At 40.5% G+C, this 21,989-nt stretch overlaps 5 protein-coding genes across 5 annotated transcripts in view; 3 read left to right on the top strand and 2 right to left on the bottom strand.

Annotated features, from left to right (window-relative positions):
• Positions 1-1,398, top strand: part of LOC118408410 (SNW domain-containing protein 1-like) — a 9,677-nt gene extending 8,279 nt beyond the window's left edge. Inside the window, exon 12 of the mRNA XM_035809217.1 lies at positions 181-1,398. Within this exon, the coding sequence (XP_035665110.1) occupies positions 181-391 (211 nt within the window). The 3' untranslated portion in view covers positions 392-1,398. The remainder of the gene's footprint in view (positions 1-180) is intronic.
• Positions 1,126-8,106, bottom strand: LOC118408411 (nucleic acid dioxygenase ALKBH1-like). Its single transcript, XM_035809218.1, has 6 exons — positions 7,915-8,106; positions 6,889-7,000; positions 4,394-4,550; positions 3,792-3,891; positions 3,054-3,247; positions 1,126-2,332 (listed from the first exon to the last, which is right to left on the bottom strand). Exons 1-6 carry the CDS (start codon positions 8,059-8,061, stop codon positions 1,945-1,947), a joined length of 1,098 nt encoding a protein of 365 aa, XP_035665111.1. The 5' UTR covers positions 8,062-8,106; the 3' UTR covers positions 1,126-1,944.
• A 154-nt stretch (positions 8,107-8,260) lies between these two features.
• On the top strand, positions 8,261-11,830 carry LOC118408409 (SRA stem-loop-interacting RNA-binding protein, mitochondrial-like). Its single transcript, XM_035809216.1, has 4 exons — positions 8,261-8,383; positions 8,765-8,823; positions 10,349-10,456; positions 11,305-11,830. The coding sequence occupies exons 1-4, from the start codon at positions 8,317-8,319 to the stop codon at positions 11,386-11,388; spliced, it is 318 nt and encodes a 105-aa protein (XP_035665109.1). The 5' UTR covers positions 8,261-8,316; the 3' UTR covers positions 11,389-11,830.
• A 275-nt stretch (positions 11,831-12,105) lies between these two features.
• Positions 12,106-20,350, bottom strand: LOC118408408. Its single transcript, XM_035809214.1, has 8 exons — positions 20,165-20,350; positions 17,589-17,739; positions 16,448-16,639; positions 15,778-15,979; positions 15,146-15,268; positions 14,529-14,662; positions 13,848-13,997; positions 12,106-13,327 (listed from the first exon to the last, which is right to left on the bottom strand). Exons 2-8 carry the CDS (start codon positions 17,721-17,723, stop codon positions 13,217-13,219), a joined length of 1,047 nt encoding a protein of 348 aa, XP_035665107.1. The 5' UTR covers positions 17,724-17,739; positions 20,165-20,350; the 3' UTR covers positions 12,106-13,216.
• A 452-nt stretch (positions 20,351-20,802) lies between these two features.
• The window catches only part of LOC118408407 (carboxypeptidase Q-like), a 9,053-nt gene continuing 7,866 nt past the window's right edge, over positions 20,803-21,989 (top strand). Inside the window, exons 1-2 of the mRNA XM_035809213.1 lie at positions 20,803-20,980; positions 21,472-21,540. Coding sequence (XP_035665106.1) covers positions 20,935-20,980; positions 21,472-21,540 — 115 coding nt within the window. The 5' untranslated portion in view covers positions 20,803-20,934. The remainder of the gene's footprint in view (positions 20,981-21,471; positions 21,541-21,989) is intronic.

Below are 21,989 nucleotides of genomic sequence, written 5' to 3'. Positions count from 1 at the left end.
TTTTTGGACCCCTAGCTTCTAGTAAGTACTGGCTGACACCCCCTCCCTGAAAGTAGAGTGTACATGTTAAGTGACAAGTGGTCTACCCGGCAAAGTTGACAACCTCAATTTGGAACGTAGACTTGTTGAGCATCAACTCTTGTAGCACGTGTTAATGATTTATTGTTGTGTTTGTCATAGGTTTGTGCCAGACAAAGAGTTCAGTGGAACAGACCGCGGCCGGCGGCGCGAGGGGCCCGTACAGTTCGAGCGCGTGGAAGAAGAGGATCCCTTCGGTCTGGACAAGTTCTTGACGGAGGCTAAGAAGGCTCAAAAACGCCCAGCCGACGAGGCCGGTCGGTCGCGGGACTACGATTACGACAGGGGCAGGAAGGAGCGAAGAAAGGAGTAGAAGTGCTGTGAACATGTGAACACATTTTTGTAGTGTTTGACATTTTCATGATATTATTAGTACAGTAAGATTGCTTCCTATGTTGTGGTTCCTGATGTGAACATGTACATAGCAAGGAGGTTTGGAGGGGGGGCATTAAACTAGAGGATTATCATTACTCATTTTACCATTATATGTCAATGAAGGTTAGACATCCAGGTGATAAGATACGAAAAAAAAAAGAAGTTACTCAAGCAACTGGAATTGCAACCGAAATCATATCCAGATACTTGAGTAACTGCTTTTGGGCACATTTTACCATTAGGCCCCAATGAAGGGAGGCTGCATAATACACTTAATGTAAATGTGTGAGATCTCTAGAAACTTGTGGGACTAACACTTGTACAAGAATACCCGTACCACTACTGTGGAGCACTACTATTTAGGAAACATGTACCCTATGACTGACTGTGGTCCTTGTACTAAGTTGTAGTATTTGTGTTCCTTTCCCCAGAATGTACTAAATATGGCGATTTTCCTGTCAGTATTTCCCTGGCATACCAGGAACAGCATGTAACCTCTCTGATGTGATCATGAACCACCCACTACAGTAATTTTCCAAGTTCTTACAAAACCAGGACTTGTTTAGATGTGTATTTTCTAGTCTAGACCAGTAAACAAAAGTTTTCAGTACTTTGTAGACATGTTTGTTGATAAAGATTTGTTTACGTAGCATTATTTGTACTCACAAATCATTTAATGTATTCGCAAGGCCAATTTATTTCAATTTGCCCATATACATGTACGTTGACTATTAACTATTGTAGATGACTATTACAAAAATAAAAGCTTTGACAATGTTGGATATTTCCCAGTAAAAATTTCAGGATTAAAGGACTTGATGTGGCCTTAGAGATTAAAATTAGACTGAACAGATTTGTATGTAGTTAAACAATCAATGAACATTGTGTAATGTACTTATCCTTATTCTTATCTTTCTTTCACTAATATTACTGGTCATTATGTCCCATTAAAATATAGAGAATTTCCTTACTTGCTTTTGATTGAATTATCTGAGTTTATGAGCAGTCATTGCATATACTATAGATTAACAAAAGTCGCACAGCTCATAAAAAGTGGCATAAGGTACATACATGTACACACACATTAGAATAAGTTAAATTTCTAAAGAATTTTCTGTAGTACAATGCCATACAGCAAACATACAGGGCCTGAAGTTGAAGGATACGTTTGCAGGGGTGCAACCCCCCATTTAGTACCATATCAACCTTTATACCTCTATGAAAAAAAAAAGAGTTTTTTGGTTTGTGTGTCACAGCAATAACATAACTCTAGATAGACTGAATATATTATTTATAGGTGTTATGAGCATGAAGGTCAAAGTAGACTTTGAGCCCTCTGGCAGGTGTCCTTGGGACTGCAGCAGAACTTCAGGTTTCTTTCAGTGACTTTTTTCTTTCCCTCATAATACAGAAGCATGATTTAGCAGCCATGTAGTTTTATCAACAAACTGTCTATTTCCAATAATGGTATCACAGATCAAAGACTGAACATCAGAATCCCTGAGCTTCCTTAGTTCTTTTTGTCTGAGTTTGTAATTCATCGTCGCAGCTCCTTTTTCCAAACCCTTTTCCCTCCGCAACAACCTGTCTGACTGTTATATTAATCCTGCATTCCTCCATGAACAGGGCAGTCTCCTCCCAAGACTTCTCCACAGTACTAGGCAACATTGACTCGTGAAGTTCTCCTTCCCTGTCTCCCTCACACAGACCTTCTGGTAGCAGCTCTGCTATTGGTGGTTTGAGAATCTTAGGGACCCCGTGATAGGCTAGTCTGGTGTCACCTGACATGACCATGATGTCACCGTTCCGGAGGAACATGGCCATGGGCTTGACTGACTTTGTCTTGCCGCCAAGTAAGAAGACTGCTGTCTGTCCAAAGCTGATGAGAGAGTAATGTAAAGAAGAAAGAATCAGAGCACGGGTCATCAAAAATATGAAATACTGTAGGCCTAAGTAGCTGATAAAGACAGCTTTCAGAAGGAACTAAGCTTAATCTCATCACACATTTAGGATATGGCTTTCCTGAATTTGACTTTTCAAACTTTATAGTTGACACAGACAATCTTTAAAGTCTAGTACACAACCAACTCCCAACCACTGATGACTTTGCTCATGACTAGATGTGCGACCCTGTTCTGGATATCTCCCAACCATGGTCTGGAGAAGGTTAGGAGGCCATGGTTTGTTTTTTCACTCAGGCTTTAACTCCCAATCACAGTTTGAAGAAGGTCAGGAGGCCATGTTTGACTTGTCTGTGTGATGACCTTAACTCCCAATCATGGTCTGGAGAAGGTCGGGAAGCCATGGTCAGCTATGTGTAACGGGCTTAACTCAAAGCTATGGTCTGAAAAGGGTTGGGAGGCCATGGTCGGCTGTGTGTAACGGGCTTAACTCCCAACCATGGTCTGGAGAAGGTCAGGAGGCTATGGTCAGCTATTAGCCTGACTAAAATCGCACCCCTACCGGTATATAGCGGCCGGCCCTACGATTGCCGCCTCCCTCGGGGGGAGGGGGTCATTAAGCCCAGCCGGCGAGAGCTTGTGTAAACACAGGCTAGTCAGCTATGTGTAACAGGCTTTTAGTAGGAAGTGCCAGTTCACCTGAAAGAGATGATAGGCTTCGAGTAGTCCAACTCCTGATGGTCAACATGTCCTCCTAACTGAGAATCTAGCCCATAGTAGTTGACTATAGCAGACTGTGCCCTGTAGCGAGGGAAGCCCAGAGTCTGTGCAACATGTGTGGATAGCTGGGACAGGTCTGGAGGAAACTCTGTATACCTCTCTTGTTGATACTCCTGATGGAAACACAAACATGAAACAAAAATGAAACAAGCAAACTGCTAGCAAATAACAACATCAAGTATATCCTGGACCTCACTCTGGTGCCAAAGACTAGTGATGAGAAGGAAGAGGTGAGTTTCCTCAGCCTTTAAGCACCATTTATGTGTCTTTAAGGAATGCAGAGGTATTTTACCAAACACCTGTCCATGTGTTTAACCTTCAGCCAGCTAAGGTAGCTGTTGGGTAGTCCCTTATGCCTTTTTCACATGGCGGACATGACTGGGAGATATAATATTTTACCTTCATATGGTCTACCCTAACAAACTATTGCTATCTTAATTCCTACTAAAACACATCCATATATACATGTACGTGGTGTCACCAGCCCCTCCAACTCTGTCCTGCCACTTGCTAATATGACATCAAAACTACAGGGTGTCTGCTACCATTGGCTACTTTATTGGTAGCCATGGTGACAGCCATCTGTAGCTTTACTATTCATACATTCCAACATTTTGCTCATAATCTTAGAAAATTGCCAAAAGTTATCATCAGTACCTTTTTGTCCCAATCATAGTGATAGCCCAGGGTTGTCCATCTCAACTTGTGCAGTAATGTCTTGGGTTGGGTTTTCTTCCCTTCGTGCAGTCTGTATTTCCTTAAAAAAGCAATATGCACATTATAAAAACTGCTAGCACATGTATTTTATGTGAAGAAATGAAATGAAGTATCAGTATTGATCACATGTCTGATCAGTCAAACATTCATAATATCTAATTTGGTCCGGGGATCTGTGAACAGTAAATTTGCATCAGGTTTGTACTGTAAGTTTTTTTTATATACAAAAGTGTTTTTTCCCAAAGCTGGTGTCCCCTGAAATTGCAAATGTTTTAAAAGTCTAAAAACATTTGCATTTAGAAAACTGTTCAATACATCCAAAGTGGAAAAATGGAGAACATCATTTTCCCATTGCAAATCTCTTTTGGATTGATTTTTAATCATTGTACATTGGCCTTTAATTCAGTGACTGTGATTTCCAGTGAAATTATTGTGCACCAAAACTGAGAAGGTGACATTCTGGGTACTGCCATTTTGTTTGGCTCCTCTGAGCTTCATATGCAGTCCTGCTTGAGTGACTTGATAACTTTTATTTTACCTACCTGTATTCTGAGTATCCTTCTTTCCACACGTTGTCTACCCCATGCTGCAGTTTGTCTAAGTTTGTCACATTGGGTTTACAGGGGTAGTCTCTGAGACAGCGCGTCACCCAGTACCTCTGACAGCCTCTCCTCCAGGGGTTCAAGATGAAGAGAAATCCTGAAACAACGTGATTCTGTGGTTAGTGCTGACTTTATATACTAGTAGAGCTCGAAGTTGTGCCCTTGAGAAAGGCACTTCACACTAGGTTCCTGCAAGGAGGTTATGTAGAGGTAAACCTCCTTGGTTCCTGTTTCCTTACTTGACTCAGGTGAAAATTATACAAGCAATTGCTGTTGTTATTTATATCCAGGACATTCAAGGGCTTTTAGTTTTGCCATGAACGGGATGGGGCAAAACTCCCTTTCACGGCAAAACTCCCTTCCTTGGCAAAATCTCTTTCCCGGCACAAGAGAACCTAGCCAACATTGAAAATTGCGAACCAACAACCCCCCCCTCAAAATCAGCCCTGTTCGAGGACTGCAATGGAGTGTCAAGGTACCTTAAGGTACACAGATTATTGTGTATATGTGACGTGCGTGGGCAATTTCACCTGTTGGCCAATAAACACGGTCAGGTATCGTTTAGTGCACAAGTTGGGTTACATGACCTGTCTATACTCTGTCTACAGCACAGATATCTGCATGTTAACATAACAGTTACTCCTGCAGACCAGTTCTGTCTCAAGCAGCTAACAAACGAGTTATAATTTACTACAGACAATCAAGCAAGGTAAACTGGACTACCAGACTAAGTATGCTGGCTATAAGGAGACTAATTTGCAATTGTTAGGGTAGTTTGGCCACCAAAGGGTTTGATTGGCCAGGAGGGGGAATGTTACCCCTTCCCGTGGACGTGGAAAGAATCCTGGCCAAATATTCCCCCTTTTTGCCAAATTCTACAATCCAATTCCCCCCTTGGGAGGCCTGGTGAAGGCTCTGGAGAAGAAAACTTTGTATAAATGTGAAAGGGGGAGGGAACTGGCGCATTTGTGCATTGGGTTTACACTGCCAAAGCCAATTATAAGCTACATTAATTCAGTGACCTGTAAGTCTGGGTGTAAACTTGTAATTTATGGCCATTGTGACCCCTCAGGCTCTTTTGCTGGTGTCAACCCTGCAGAAAACTCGCAAAGTTTGTTCCATTGGCATGGTTTTGTGATTAAGTCAAAGCTCACAGACAGGGCGATTAACGTAGGTTTTATTTTATGATCAAGTCAAGGCTCACAGACAGGACGATTTAAGTAGACTTTATTTTGTGATGTTTATCTTTCTAATTATATCAGGAATGTGTGAAGAGGCTTGGTCTGACATACATGTAGGTGTGTCATTGTGCACATGTAACCTTCCTGACCCCTGCTACATTCTGTTTAAGATACCGCCCAGGAGCCTTTTGCCTCTATGAGAATGAGTAATGGTTTTGGAACTTTTCTGTACCCTCTGCACAGTCTGACATTCTAGTAAATAATCTTGAGATCTTTTTCAAGAATCTTGAGACTTGATAAAATGATCTCAAGATTCGCATGAAAAATCTCAAGATTACCTCGAAACATCTCAAGAATTACCACAAAATCTCAAGATTTTTAGAACAAGTATCAAGATTTTTCGATTTTAAATGAGGTTCTAAGACAACCGCGGGGGTCAATATGATCTGTTGAATACCAGAGAAATTTTTCACAAAATATCAGATATGTCAGTTTAACTTTTTAAATTTAAATTTAAATTTAAATTTAAATTCAAATTCAAATTAAATTTAAATTTAAATTTAAATTTAAATTTAAATTTAAATTTAAATTTAAATTTAAATTTAAATTTAAATTTAAATTTAATTTTAATTTTAATTTTAATTTTAATTTTAATTTAAGCTTTTAAGCTTTTAAATTTAAAAGCTTAGAATTTTAAAGCTTAAAAGCTTTAAGCTGTAAGCTTCAAGCATTAGTCCAAAGTGCTCTGCTCAGTCCAACGATAATCTGCTTGTTTATTTATTTATTTGTATCTAAATAACAATAACAAAATGAACGTTGAGCACCAGCCAATAGATCAGTTACTACAGATAGTAGGTCATTTTGTGGCATGTATTCCTTACCTAGCCTGGGTACCATCCGGAAAGTTCACTTCGGCATTTATTATTACACTATATGTAGTCGCTTAATTTCTCTACTGTTCTGTCTGGGATCCCTGACCATGTTAAAATCTGGAATCGTCCTAATTTTGGACTAGGGCGCTGATTGGTCCCTGCACATAAGCGAATTAAGGAATGGGTTGAAAAGCTCGTTTGAATAGGTGTTCCAACATCCAAAATGCCCTCCGTCCACTTGCCTGTCGTCATCGAACGAGCGCTCTAGAACCCATTCCTTAATTCACCACCAGATGGTTTGAATACACAAGTCTCCAGATGGGTAGCAGAAGTGAACATAGGAGCAAACTACTATACAGAAGGTACCCAGGCTATTGCTTACCTAGAAACCCCTCCAACCCAAACACTCTCCACTGGCTTGGATGTAGCAGACCAAGCCTGGCCAATGATTCCTGGTCTGTGATGTTCTTTGGATTGATTTCTACAGGAATTACCTGAAAAATAATGTTAACATGTCACATCAAAGACCTCTGCAAGGGGCCGAACTTTATAATGAAATAAATACCAAACCATGCCTTAGACTGAAAACTTTAGTAGTACTTTGCTATCAAACAGGTGTGTTTTATACTGAAATGACAGTAAGGAGTAGAGAATTTTTAAGAGTGACCATATGTCATTATTGTACAAAAGCAGTAACTCACAATGAACAATGACTATCTGATGTCAAGACACTTTGTATAAAAAAAAATTGTGACTGCTATATGGTAAGAATAAGGTTTAAACTTAAAGATATGCGTTCTGAGCACGTTTCCTACCACCGCAATTTATATTATGTACAAAAGTACATTATATAACTGTGTTACGTGTTGAAATGGATCACATGCAATTGACTCCATGTAAGTGTCACAGAGTCTATATTTTTGGTGTGTTGGTTTCTTTGGGTTGGTGTGTGTCTGTATTTATTTTTTACAGCTACTGAGTGGGAAGATGACCGCATAATCGCATATGTCAGACTTATAAGAATGGCAGGAAGTACAGGCCAGAGGTGGTAGAATTTGTCATAACCCAAACAAGATGGACCAGGTTATTGAAGATGCTACTAGTTAACGATGAGGTATACTAGGTATTGATCTTGGTCTGTTTGTGTTCTTGCAGTTATAAATTTTCATTCATCTATACTAGTAACTTTCAACATAGACAGAGTGACAAGAAGTGACCAATGGACACGTGCAACGTTCAGCAAAACCTCATTTGCCTAATTGATAAACTGTAATTATAAAAGATGACAAACGATAAACGAAACATTTTGCACGGAGTTCCCAGATCTTCGATATCAGAGCAGCGTCGTCTGCTGTGGGTCTTTAGCCCAAAGTTCTTTCAAATTATAGGGTTTTCTATGAGCTTATACCTTTCTGTCTTGTGGTGTTGCGAAGTCAATCACTTCATCAAGTTTCGGTGCTGGGTCCTTTGCCTTGTATCTCTTGAATTCCTTTTTGAAAACGTCCTCAGATTCCAAGGAATCATCTCTCTGCACGGATCCATACGGCGCCGCCATTTTCTCATATGATGGACCAAACCAAATCAAATACGGGGAGAATGTGGGTGGAAATATATTTGTAAAAATCTTCATCTATTATAACGGTGGATAAAATATCATTTTTTCTACTATTATCCTTATAGATTTAAATGTAAAGTACATTATTGTTGCCAAAAATATACATTGATCAATATTGGATTTCATCTAATATTTCATATACCCATAGCATAGTGGTATGATCTGAAAGCATTGACCTTTGAAGGTTGAAGAAACATGGCTTCCGCTACCGCGAGAAATCTTCAGCTCTTTGTTGGAAGAGTCGCATGGACCGTCGGACAAAGTATGGGCGCCTGGTTTCCTTTCTGTCTGTTAGAGCAACTAATGCTGATTCTTCTGTATGAGTTTTGTGAATGTAGATGGTATGATTTACCTGTGATCTTCAATGAAATTACGGTATATAGATTCACGTGTTGCCATGCCCCCCTCCCCATCTTTAAGTAGAAAATTTTCTTTGACGGGGTTTCAAAAGTCCTTTGGTGTTTTTTTTTTTTGGTGTCATAAGCTGCTAAATGAGAATTTCATTACAGCATGAATATGATAATAACTCTTGATATATTTCCACGCCTCAAAATATATCTGTGGTTTACACAAATTACAGCCATGTGTCTTTGCATTACTCATGCGTGAATATGCAGTAAAAACATTTGATTTTTTGTTACAGAGGAACTGAAGGAATACTTTACACAATTTGGGTCCGTGAAGAAAGTTAGATTACCATGGGTGAGTCAGTGTAATTTTCAATAAGCCCGTAAATGTAAAGAGCATGGTCCTATGGCAGACTCCTGTGAGAATTTAATCTTACGACGACATAGATAAAGTTCTCAAAATGGTAAGAACTAGTGATTTGTGTCAAAGTGTTGGTAAATTTCTCATGAAGATATTGGTGAAAACCGCACAAAAGCTTACCATTTAGAGATAAGCCAAGGCAAGTCCGAGAGTGCAGACATGGTAGTCCGTTCCTGTCCGTTGACAGTGGGGAGCAGTCGGTGGCATGTGACCAAATTCTCACAGGGCCTATGAACTTCAACAGGGGTGCCTAAGCATTTGCACGAACCCTATGAAATTCGTACGAATATTATGTGATACACACGAATCACTATGCGAAAACGCACGAATATTATGAAATTCGCACGAATCACTATGCGAAATCGTACGAATTTTATGAAATTCGCACGAATCACTATGTGACACACACGAGCCTTATGTGATTTGCACGATCCTTATGCAAAAACGGCGGCCGGGAGGAGGCATGATTTTGAGCGTTTCTACCCGAGATATTTATATTTCAAGGCATGGAATGGACATTTACCGTCGCAAAGATGTATTTGATAGCCTGTGAGCTACTGTTTAGCTTCATTTCGGCGTGTTACATCGTATTTTCAGTCGCCGAAGCGGCGAAGCCGCCATCTTGAAAATCCCGCTCCGTTTGTCACGTGACCCCGCCAGTGGTTGCGCAATTTCGCATAAGGATCGTGCAAATCACATAAGGCTCGTGTGTGTCACATAGTGATTCGTGCGAATTTCATAAAATTCGTACGATTTCGCATAGTGATTCGTGCGAATTTCATAATATTCGTGCGTTTTCGCATAGTGATTCGTGTGTATCACATAATATTCGTACGAATTTCATAGGGATCGTGCAAATGCTTAGGCACCCCTGTTCAAGTATATGAAGTGAGTGCAGTCAAGACCAGAACTGCAAATGCTTGTTATGCACATAATTGACACCTCTACTTGCATCTATTGCCTCTATTTGCCTATTTGTTGAAATACAACAGGACGTACTGGCTTTGGTAACTAAACATCACAGGAAAATATTTTGGGATAAACATGAAATGATGTACATATGACCCTGGGAACAAAACAAAAATAACTAGAAAATACTGGGAGGACCTGGTATATATCCTGCCGCCATTGTCCGGCATTTTCTACTGATTTGTTGTTCCCAGGCCTGTCATAATATACATTATACCAAAATATAGCAACTTGCAATGCGATCGATACAACTAATGAACTATGTTATGGTAAATTTCGCCCTTCTATATGTATTCCGCTGTATTCCAGTAAAAAGTCAAATTGCTCCAGATCTGTGGCGTCCCTCCTACCCTTCATTTTTTGTTTAGAATACTGAATCCTCAAGCTAGAATAGTGTAGTATTATGACATCTTTTTTAGATTACTATTGCAAGACAGAAAGCTTCAACTGTGATAATCTAACAGTAAGAGCTTATCACTATTGTTTCCAGAATAAAGACACTGGCTTCCACAAGAATTATGCTATTGTACAGTACCGGACAGAAGAAGGCATGAACAATGCCTTGGGGAGGGATACACACCTTCTGGAGGGAAGCAAGGTATTCTTGTTTGTGAATGGTAGTTGTACCAGTAGTCCACTGTGTTCAGCTGCTGCAGTGGTCTGGACACTGCGGCTGCAATCAGTCTTTCTTCAACTCTCTCCACTTAATCCAGTTCATCGCGAGCTTCCCGTAGTTTTCTTTCTTTCTGACTGCAATGGTCCTAGTCCCCTCTTCCTTCAATAAGCCTAGCAGGTTCTTACAGTGCCTTTTGCTTTTGTTTGTGTTGTACTGCCTCTCTCAGAATAGGCTGTCAAATACATAGTTTTGTCCTTAAACATGGATATTTTCAATGTCATATTGTGATTCTAAAAATATACATTGCGCCCAGATTGCACAAGCTACTATGCATTCTTAAAACCAGCTGTTCAAAGCACTAATCTCTTAAGAATTGTTTGACGCAAGGCGTCGCAAGGTCACCCATGCATTTGTTATACGCTTGCTATCGTCTGACAATGACATCATCCGATTGCTTGTCCACTCGGACGGCTTTCGCTTAAGCACATTCTGGCGACACTATGTAAATAATAGTTAATTAGTTGTAAGTGTAGTCTTTTAACCTATGTACTGTGACTGTTTTCTTATGGGCCATGGGCCTGAGTCAAACAAATAAACATATTAAGAGAACATGAAACAAGTTTGTTTTGCAATCTAAATCTCAACACTCAGTTGTCAAATAGAGAATTTTATATCCATTGCCACTGATGGACCTAAAAAAGGGCTAAGGCCGGTTGGTTTTTATTAGGGTCGGTTGGGTAATCGGAAACATTTTTTTTCCTAGACCTAACTTCAAACTGTTTGAAAATCAATATTTCTTTCGTTCTACATTTATATTCCTGTTCTTTCAGATGGTGGTGCAAAGGAAAGAGGTGAACGCGAATAACTCGGATCAGTTCAGAAGAGGGATGGCCAACCAAAACTCCATGCAGTAGAAAGGAAGCCTGCATCAACTTAGTTAGAACTCTTCATGTCAGATAATACAACATGTAACAGAATTTCCTGTAGTTACTGTTATGCCCAACAGGGATGTACTACTAGTATATGTTAACTGAAATAAACAAGTGGAGTATGGTTTTGCCAGTACCAATGTTTATTATATGTTGTTAGGGGTTAATTGTAATGGTACCAGGGTATGATAGGTATTAAGAACAGGTATCTCAATAGACTACACCAAATTTGGCTCGGAAATTGGGGCAACTTTGTGACGTACGGCATGTGATCTCATGTGAGGAAAAAAATGGCTGAGCCCAGAGTGTCACATTCTCAGCTATGATAGAAAGTATCTTTATTGAAAATCAGTGTTGGCACCAAATTAATACCAATGTAAGTTTACAATGATTTAAGTTACAGATTTGTAATGTAGTGATATCAGGATGTTTGCCATTTTGCAAATGTTTGGCACATTTTGGCATTAGCTGCCAGTTGTGAGTGACTTTTGCTTATAATTTTGTCTTTTGCCTATAAAAAGAAATTAGACAACTTCAGGAACATGTGGCACTAACGTTCTACCAGTCTTGGAACATAACTTGATGGGTATTTCTCTCATACAGGACAAGTTACACAAACCTTCCTGTTAGCTTTGTGTAGTACTAGTTGTTTGTGCAAACAGGTAGTCAAAGGACCATTGTACACAAGAAGAGAGACAATAATCAATTCATAACAATATCATCTTTATTTTGATGTACAATAGGTATTTTAATAGCACATTTTACTTAGTAGTCAAGTCATAATGGTTTCATGAGATTGTTATACAATCATTGAGTATGGTACTTTGTGGCTATATAAATGAATACCAAATACTGGTCAAACACCTCATGTTACATTAAGTATACATTAAGTTTCAAATACACCTCATGTTACATTTAAGTTTCAAATAAACAAATTCATATAACAAAGTCTTGAATCTCTATACTCTCATATTTGTTACAGTATCAAGATCAAACAAAATATATTACACTCAATAGTCAATTATTACCAATCATTAGTGTTCTTACTATAGACTGGTATGTTTGTAGGGAAACAACCACAATGTTGTCCAACAATATTCAGGAACACCAAGATCATGATTTTCACGTAAATCTGTACTAGCTGACAGCTTTCCCTAAGCTTGTATTATTGCAGCATAATCCAGACTTCACAAAAGATTATCAAGCACAGCTGTATAAAAATTCACAATTTTCACTTTGACTACTTTCTTTTGATAGTTGCACATACTCATTGTTCAACCTGTCAAAATTTCACATTTGGCAAAAAAAAGTCTAGGAATTGTGTGGTTATACCACTAACTGTGTATATATGAGATTTATGCATTTTACATAATATTATGTATCATCTGTTTGCACAAAGTATATACATTGTGGATCAATGTACAACATAAAATCCACAGAAGACATGATCGGAAAAACATACTAGAAAGTCAAACCTGTACAACTGACCACCTCTACATGGGGACCACTTGTCCAATGTGACTCCTTTTTGGTGGTGCCTTAGACCATCTGTCTAAATAATTTATTTTCATTCCCATGAGCAGATTTGACTGTATTTCTACCCATTCTAGACTATTCCTTGCACAACTTTGGGTATCATACATATTGGCCTTTTAACTGCAGCTATCCTGCCTTTCTATCAAAGTTTTCTTAGAAAACAATTGCAATTAATGGAAATAACCAAGGCAAGTAATTACAGTACAGGTTTGGTCAGGATTTCACTATGAAACCTAAACTGTTGATGGCTAGTTAGTAAGCGATGACAGGAGACAGACTACCAGAGTCCAGTCATGACTCCGCCCACCCACCCTGGTGACAGGAAGGCCAGGATGAACACTGGGGATGGACACTGCATGTGGGTGGGGTCTCTCACATTCACACACACCTGGAGGATGACATAGAACCAGATGTTAAGGCCTACAAGGCTTGTCACTGTCCATGAAACCACACATACAATATAGGCCTGGCTAATCCCATGTTAAAGGTACGTTTTGTATAATTTTAGCGTCAAACTCAAAGTATTCTGAATTAAAAATATCCATTCAAATTGATATTCCTCACTTATTTTCAATATATTTGTATGTTTTGTCACATTTCCAGTGTTGATAGGGATTGTGCAAATTTCCCAAGTTTTTTAATGGTCTAACGAAAATGCCGATAATATAGAGTACAAAATGGCTGACAACTCAATCCGCAGAGGGAAAGACATTTTGTATAAAATACATTCTCACAACACAGCATATGCTGTTAATAGTGCTGCGCAGTGCTTTGGTAGAAAGGTAACCACAGTGACTTTGTCTTGATCAGTCGGAAGGTACAGTACATACCCTTATAGTCTGGAGCAAAAATTGCTATATTTCAGGGCAACATTTTACTGCAAAGTTAGATGCTTGTTGAAATCTTACCTGAATGTACTCATTCCTTGGGCAGAGAAGCCTCTGTACAGAGTCGTAGAACATCATGACTTCCCCACTGTAGGAGCGCGAGCTGAAGATGTGAGACAGCTGGTTATATCCTCCAAAGTCTCCCTTCTTCTTCTCATACTTCACAGAATCCTGAAGTAAAAGAACACAAACTTTTCAGTATCACTTATATGTGTGTACACTTATAAGACAAATACTACACTATCATTTGTTTCTTGAACTCATTTACTACTGCTGTGGTGTGGACTATTACAGATGTAATATTAGCTGTGGAAAATCCCTTTGTCATCAAACAAAAGGGTCCTGGTGAGTTAGATTGCATAATGCTATTCTAAAAATATGGCAATGTACTGATCATCCATCTAATCGTTCTAAAACGTACAAGATTCAAGAGAGTTCATAGTCTGAAACTCAGTCAACACAAATGAAACTTTTCTATAATGAAAAATACAGTCATACAAAAATGGGTTCCTGATAAATTATGCTGTCAAAATATTAGTAATACATATTATCATCTAACAGTTCTATTTGTTTACAAGAATAAAAAGTGAAGAGAGCTCATAGTCTGAACATCAACATTGTTGAGTTTGGGGTTTCCGGAAAAGTCTAGCTATGCCTTAACATTGTTGAGTTTGGGGTTTCCGGAAAAGTCTATCTACCCACCCTGAGAAGAGGGTTGATGTGGAAAGTTTCCAGTAACTCCTCTGCTGTAGGAAGTCCGTCATGATGCCATGGGAACAGGCAGGTGTCTATGGCACTTCTACCTCTGTTCTTCCACCCAAACTCTGTCGAACCAGCTGGAAAAAAACCCAAACACTGATTATCATGTTTACCTTCACAGATGGGAAAATTTTGTTTTTGCTCTTTGGATAAATTGAAAGTGTAGCCTGGTTACCAGCCTCCATAGTTACCACTGGCCCTCCCATTCGTGGTTGCAGGGGGAAGAGTGGTAACTATAGAGGCTGGTACCTAGCTTATGGAAAATGTATAAGGTCTTTAGATTATTCTTTTGTATTTAGTAGTCATGACTGATATTTCAATGACTTAAGATCCCTCATATAAGTCTCAGTGACCGATTTTAATACTGCAAGTCATACCACAATCCAGCCTCATAATCTGGCCGACAGGCTGAATAAAAGCGGCTCCAGATGTCTTACTGAGGGATGACTGTGATGCGATAGATGTCGGTTAGCTGTGGAATGAGTCCACGCAACTACATACAATCCAGCCTTATTATCATGGCGACTATGATAAATCAGTTATTCATTCTTTAAACTCACAGTAGAAGAGGTTGAGTCTCTGTATGGAGGAGTGGATGTTGGAGAGGGCGTGGACAGCTCGGTAGAAGTGCTGGTAGTCCTGAATTTCATCTTTGATGTCCTCTGATGATGGGCACAGGATGCCTGAATACAGTAGGAACACATGAATTTGACACAAGTCATAAACAAGAATGCTCAAGTCTAACACAAGTAGGACTTATGGTAATAGAATTCATAACTGATGGTGACTACATTTTGTATGTCTTTGTTATGAGGGCAAAGTCAAATCTACCCAAGACGACCACTGAAGGGACTGATAAAATCTGTTCTATGTCTTGAACTGTCGCAAGTGTCTGGAGCGAACTGCCATTTGGCGCCACTGAGATACGTAAGAGAGAATTCTTAGTTCTAATGTGTTAACAAGGAAAAATCACCAAAAAGTGGTCACAATGGCTAGGTGGTCCTTATACAGAGGAGAGCCCTTGTACAGACTTGACTGTACATCAATGCCCAGTTGGTCCTGATGAAGTGGCGGTGAATGACACTAATATAAGTTTGACCAAAGCTGCAATATAATTAGCGATTAAGGAGAAGGCATCTGCAGACATGGAAGTGTGCCAAATTGTCTAAAACAGATAGCTGAACACACTCACCATTTCTCCATCTCTGTGGAAGCTTGGTGAATACTGCTCCCTTGGGCACAGCAGCCTGAATGCCAAAGAAGAAGTTTGGCTCGTCGTTCCAGGCGGTTCTCCACTCCGTCAGTGACCCCGAGGTCGATCCCTCGTCTTCCTCTCGGAAACTGAAGCTGAAGAAAGTCAGGCACTTCCAGAAGAACCCTTCACACAGGACCGCCTGGAACAAAAGGGTGTCGATACATCCGTTAACTGGAGATTTGCAAGTCTTTGACATAAATGATTGCTGTCACCATGCCGTGGGTCGTACATGATATTGTTATTGTTATTGTCATTGTGTTGGCCGACTACTCTCTCTTTGCAGCCAGGGGCTGAATTGCGAGGAGCTTACAATTAGGCGGGGCTAAATCGCAAGGGTCTGGAGTGCTGCCATTCGGCAGCCATTTGACAGTACTCAGGTGACCTCAATATGACTGTCGCAAGTGTCTGGAGCTAGCTGCCATTCTGCTTTACTCAGTTGACCTCAATACAACTGTCGCAAGTGTCTGGAGCAAGCTGCCATTTGGCGCCACTCAGTTGACCTCAATTAACAACTGTCGCAAGTGTCTGGACTCTGAAGCGAGCTGCCATTCGGTGCCACAGAGAGATACATGAGAGAAAAATAGAAAAGTACACACACTCTATTTACCTGCCATCTTTTGCACACATGTTGGCATGTCAACAAGTCTTCATAATCCAGATACAGGAAGATTTCCATCAGCATCTCTGTAGTCAGCTGTGCAGTGTGGTTATTGCCTACTGTCTGCCTTGAGATGATGGAGCCGGGCTGTCTGGAGGAATCCCTGTTGGTCTGGGATTTGGGGTCGGAACAGGTGTCCTCCTACAGTAACAAAAAGGTATACAGATTTCAGTTAGAAGGTTGCAGTAAGAAGTAATGGGTGACTTCCCCATTCATCCCCAAGAAAATAATCAGTTGAGGAGTTCATTGTGAATCTGGAGTTACATGAATATTGCAGTGTCCAGCTTGTAAATTGGAACTGGTGTAATAGGATACTTGGAGAACTGGACGTATTGTTTGGCTTGTTTCAATCTCCAGTAAACATGTAGATTAAAAACATATACCATTTTTGGAATCAAACCTAAAGCAAGACACACATTTCCTGTGACTGACTTAACAATGATTCTAATGTAACAGTGTATATTCATATGTGTGTAACACAAATCACCATATATATATATATATATATATATATATATATACTGTAAATGCATTTAAGTTTGCGGGGATCTAATTTCGCAGTAGCGGGAAAAATGACTTTTCGCGGTGGATTTAAGTTCGCGGTAACAACATTGACTGCAGTCTAATACCATTATAGAAAAATGTTCGCGGTGGATTTAAGTTCGCGGTGACGTGGTCGCCGCGAAAACCGCGAATATTAATCCACCGCGAACATTTCTGCATTTACAGTAATGGAAGATATGAAACAACAAGCATACAGGAGATGTCATAATCACTGCAGTGCTGTCTCCAGGATCTGTCCTGGGATAGTTCAGTTCAGTTCATCCTCAGACACCAGCGTCTCCACATGGGATAGAAATTTTCTTAATTAGGATGAAAAAAAATCTTACCTTGTCTGTCCAAAAATATAAACTTCATAATACAAAATTGAAGAAAATTTATGTGCCTATGACAGATTTTACAACAGTTTTCAACATGGGCTTCTAAACAAAGCTGACATGACATACTGTCTAGTTATAAGTTTAGATAGTAAACTAAATAATCAGAGACTTTTGGTATGAGACGGACTACTAAAAACTGTTGAACATACCTGAGTGGACTCTTGGTTGTCCAGCTTCTTGTTGTGCAACCCCATGATGTGCAACCCTGGGTCGTTGACCTGATTCACCGCACACTGCCGAAGATGAGCCATGACTGCATCTCTGCCTCCCCATGGATGACCCATCACTACTGTATGATAACTGAAATGAAACAAACACAACAAAAGTTATTTCAACAAAACTATAGTTTCCATTCACTCTTTATCATAATTTCTCTGTTCTCTGTTCTTATGGTGGCTTTCAAAAGTAGTATCACCTGTACTAGTCACCTCCATTGTTATGGTTAAAGAACAACAGATTATAACAAATATTCTGTACCATACACTACATATCTGTGCTTGGCCAACAAGAGTTGGGAGACCTCCTACCTCCATGAAATATTCTGATTATGCAAATGCAAGCTGCTAGGGGGCCCAAACATACATAACTTCATCTTTACATGACACAAGCTATCTGCCACCAAAAATGAAGACCATAGCATGTCCAGCTCAAAAGATACAAAAAATCAAAGTTCTACAACAGTACCAGGGTCACACACAAGGGGGCCCAAAATCCACCTTGACCTCCATCTTTCCAAGCCCTACCCACATACCAAATATCATTCCAATCCATCCAGAGGTTCTAATGTTATGCTGACCACAAATATCAGGTTACAGACAGACACACACACACAGACACAGGAAAAACTATACCTCCATTTTTCATGGAGGTAATACCTTTTCATTGAGGTATTATTAAGAAAATGTAAGCCATAATAAAGCAGCATTGCACAACCACTGGCTACTTTGAAACATGTCATGCCTAACCTGACCTTCAATCTTACAGTTGCAGCAACTTGTTTGGGATGTATTTCACTGGCAGAGAGCCAACAACAGTGTTGCCTCCACCAGCAAGTCCAACTTGATATGCAAGTCATGCTGTACAACATAGCAGGGTGATTATCAAGGAGATAAGATTAAGAGCAGACAGACAGACACTTGTGGTTAAAATTCATGTTAAAACTAAACAAAAACTGTAGGCTTTGGCCCTTTGCGCTCTTTTTATGACTATGGAGTCAAGAATTTGATTGACCTTAAGAATTTGGGTGTGAAGGACAGGTCAGTTAGAAACAATTTTACGATGTCTCATCTGTCCCATATCCCCTCTGGCTATTTTCTTTCAACGTGTTGCAGTTTATCTTTTTCTTGATCCTTCTTTGTGAGCCATGATAAGAAAAGGGATCATCATCACTGGCATGGGTCACTCGTGACCTAGATTCAAGTCAGACTCTCCATGCATCTGTTCTCTGAAAGATGGTAATCAGTCAGTGTGGTCACATTGTACCCAGAGGGAGACATATGGCCCTGTGGGGCATTCCAATTAAGTAAAACTGGGGCAGAGATTTGTGGCATAGCAGGGGTACAGATTGGGGGAAATGGCCTACTTAAAGTTTAAAATTATATTACTATTAGGATGAAATGGAGCCTTTGTCTGACATTCCTTGCGGTGATATAGCCATCTTTTGGGTGAAAGTCGTAACAGTTTCAAGAACTGAACTATGCCAATAAAAAAAAAAAACCCCTGTAACTCCTCTAAAACCCCTGCTGGGATTATCATTGGGGTCGTGTGGGGCCATGGTGGGCGTGTTCGCATACTGGGTTATGGGGGGGGGGGGGGGGGAGTGAGGAGGGATTGTACAATGTGACACAGCAGTAAATTAAAACAAGAAGGGACTAGAAACAGACAGAAACAATGTAACGTTATACAAATATCCTGACTCCAGGGATTCGAACCCGCGACGATCCCGGGCCGCCAGCTCACAAACCCAGCACGCAACCGATTCCACCAAAAGGCTGTCAGCCGTTTGACATGAACGGTTTGGCAGTGTATGAACCAGGCCATTGTTAGAAAATTCCACAGTGAAAGTCTAAATATTTGTGGGGGATCAAGAGGCATTTGTACTCGTAAATTTCTTTGGTGAGTCGGTGTTTGCGGGTTTTAGGCGAAGCACCTGGTCATGCCAGTGGACAGTTCCGACTTCGCCGGCGGTCAAGTTTAAGCTATAAACGGGTCAGCGATCCCAGTGCGGCCCGCACTTGATCGGACTGAGTTCAAGAGGAGCGGTTTTTAACTGGAGCGAGACTCCTACCTAACCGAAGATCTCTAACGTTACTCTTCTTTACTCAAGTTGCGGTGAAAGTGTTGGTCACGGCATGACAAGCACATGTTGTGAATTGCGTTCAAAAACACTAAAAGTAAAACGTGTTGTAGCCTGGCTTACACGAGTTGAGCCGTCAAAAGCCACATACACGTACAGAGCGACTGTTGACAACTATTGTAGAGCAGTTGTATGCTCTTCAAATACAACAGTCGCTCTGTGGCCAAGCCTTTACCAGTTGTGAAACACTAGAAAGAGTGAAACATCCCCCCTGCCCTGGCCCGGTCGGACTTGTAACTTGAGCCGACGGTGTTGCAACCACTGGCCAACAAGAACACCGAGAGGTAAAACTACAAGCCGGTGTACCGTTAGATTTAAATGCACCTCTGTAAAACTATTCGGAACGAGTTTTGTAGGTTTAAGACTTACCTTTCAAAAGGATACCTTGCTAACGATTTCCGAGTCGTGTGGGAATAAAGTACTTTTCCAGTCGACTAGTCAAAGAGTTTTATGGGCCCGCCTCCTCACGTGGTGGAAAATCCCAGCCGGGATGTACCATTCCATCAGGGGTAAATTTGTTTTCACTGTACCGAGATATTACAGATAATTCTCAACATAACATCAATAAATATTGAAATCACTTAAGATTCGACATCTGAAATCTATTTTTTTATCAGTAACATTCCTCTTTGGATAGAAATGATGCTGAAAATAGTTGTGTCATATAGGTTGCACTTGGTCTGGTTTATGTCCATATTTGGTTGCCTGCTACTAAACATTGCTTGGACATTGCCCAGGTTCTGGAGTACTTGAAGTCTCACTAGGAGGGTTCACAATATCTGCTATTAACGACATTTGAAGATTTTCAACTTATATCGCCCAAAGGCTTGCTAGGAAAATTTAAGGATGATATGTGTCATAGAAATTTTTAGGTATTTTTAGTAACATATCCCTTTGAACTTTTAGTAACCACCTGATACGTGATACTCAAAACCCCTAGAATGGACGCTAGCCAGACATGTTCAGGATGTGAATGGAGCTATCGTGCGGAGCTCTGTGATTGGCTAGTTTGGCTGTCAGCTGACTGGCGCGAAGTGAACTCTGCTTCTCAGCTGACCCAGTCACATGTACCTGGTGTGACTGTTGTTTTAGATTTCCTGTAGTACACAGGGTAAGAGGTCAACGTTTTGTTGGGAACCATGCCTGTTGCAATGTTGATGCTGGCGCTACTCGCATACTTATCAGGTGAATACATTTCTGGCCAGTTTGTTGTTGAACAAAGGGTGGTAGGGAGTAGGGAGATTCGTCTTTGATCACAGCACAACGGTTTGGAATCTCGATTTCAGTTCACCATATCTCTGTTGTTCCTTTTGATATCCTGTTTCATTGTGTTATAGCGTTATATCATTGCAAAGCATATTTATTACCTTTTTATGGCCAGATCACCCCCAGGCAGCTTCGCCAGCTCGCTGCTGATAGGCGGAACTTTAGAAGGCTTGCAGTCGCCTGCGCTGCAGCCGAACGATGATGATGACAACAGCATCCCTCTTACAATGATCAGATAATCATGGATTGCACTGGGACTGATCATGTGTATATTTATGGGCATGTATAATAAAGCAATTGGTAGAGACAAGAACTATTTACAAGTTAGGGCTTTCAACTTTGACCTTGCACATGTGTTCTGAGATTGGTGATCCTCTTTATAACATGTGAGCAATAATTATGAATTCCAGGTGTTTTGGGGTTGCCCAGTCTTCCTCCTGTCCCATCAAGGATCAGAGATGAGATTGCAGGATACAAAAGTAGGTACCTTGTCCATAGTGAAATACAAAGGGGAAGTAGAAATAGTCTCCTCAGTTCCCCATGTAACAGTGGGGGTTCAAGTACCGCCAAACGACTATGCAAAATGGCTGTCAGCCTTTTGTAGCGTAGCGGTTTGCGTTGCTGGGTTTGTGATCTGGCGGCCTGGATTCGGCACAGGTTCGAATTCGAGGAGTGAGGATATTGTTTCTTTCTTTTTCTACTCCTTACTTAGAATAGTGAAACACAAGAGGCGAGTAAATACAGTCTCCTGGCTCTTGGGAATCGAACCCGTGCCAAACCCAGGCTACCAGCTCATGATCATCCCACTGTGGGGCACATCTTCAGCCTGTTACTCACAGGGTTAGGTGTGGGAACCACTGAAACACAAGGGGAGAGTAGAAACATTCTCCAAACTCCCAGGATTCGAACCCGAGCCAAACCCAGGCCA

The sequence above is a fragment of the Branchiostoma floridae genome, unplaced genomic scaffold, assembly GCF_000003815.2.
Source record: "Branchiostoma floridae strain S238N-H82 unplaced genomic scaffold, Bfl_VNyyK Sc7u5tJ_1583, whole genome shotgun sequence".
Taxonomy (NCBI): Eukaryota; Metazoa; Chordata; class Leptocardii; order Amphioxiformes; family Branchiostomatidae; genus Branchiostoma; species Branchiostoma floridae.
This window is presented reverse-complemented; position numbering and strand designations above follow the sequence as displayed.

Bases quoted from the DNA above. Each gene is read 5' to 3' on its own strand.
- LOC118408411 (XM_035809218.1), bottom strand. From the start codon at position 8,061: ATGGCGGCGCCGTATGGATCCGTGCAGAGAGATGATTCCTTGGAATCT. The intron at 7,001-7,914 runs GTATAAGCTCAT...ATTATTTTTCAG, and splicing joins CAACACCACAAGACAGAAAG to GTAATTCCTGTAGAAATCAA. The intron at 2,333-3,053 runs GTGAACTGGCAC...CTCTCTCATCAG, and splicing joins AAGCCTATCATCTCTTTCAG to CTTTGGACAGACAGCAGTCT.
- LOC118408409 (XM_035809216.1), top strand. From the start codon at position 8,317: ATGGCTTCCGCTACCGCGAGAAATCTTCAGCTCTTTGTTGGAAGAGTC. The intron at 8,384-8,764 runs GTATGGGCGCCT...TTTTTGTTACAG, and splicing joins CGCATGGACCGTCGGACAAA to AGGAACTGAAGGAATACTTT. The intron at 10,457-11,304 runs GTATTCTTGTTT...CTGTTCTTTCAG, and splicing joins ACCTTCTGGAGGGAAGCAAG to ATGGTGGTGCAAAGGAAAGA.
- LOC118408408 (XM_035809214.1), bottom strand. From the start codon at position 17,723: ATGGGTCATCCATGGGGAGGCAGAGATGCAGTCATGGCTCATCTTCGG. The intron at 16,640-17,588 runs GTATGTTCAACA...TTGTTACTGTAG, and splicing joins ACAACCAAGAGTCCACTCAG to GAGGACACCTGTTCCGACCC. The intron at 15,269-15,777 runs GTGAGTGTGTTC...TACTGTATTCAG, and splicing joins TCCACAGAGATGGAGAAATG to GCATCCTGTGCCCATCATCA.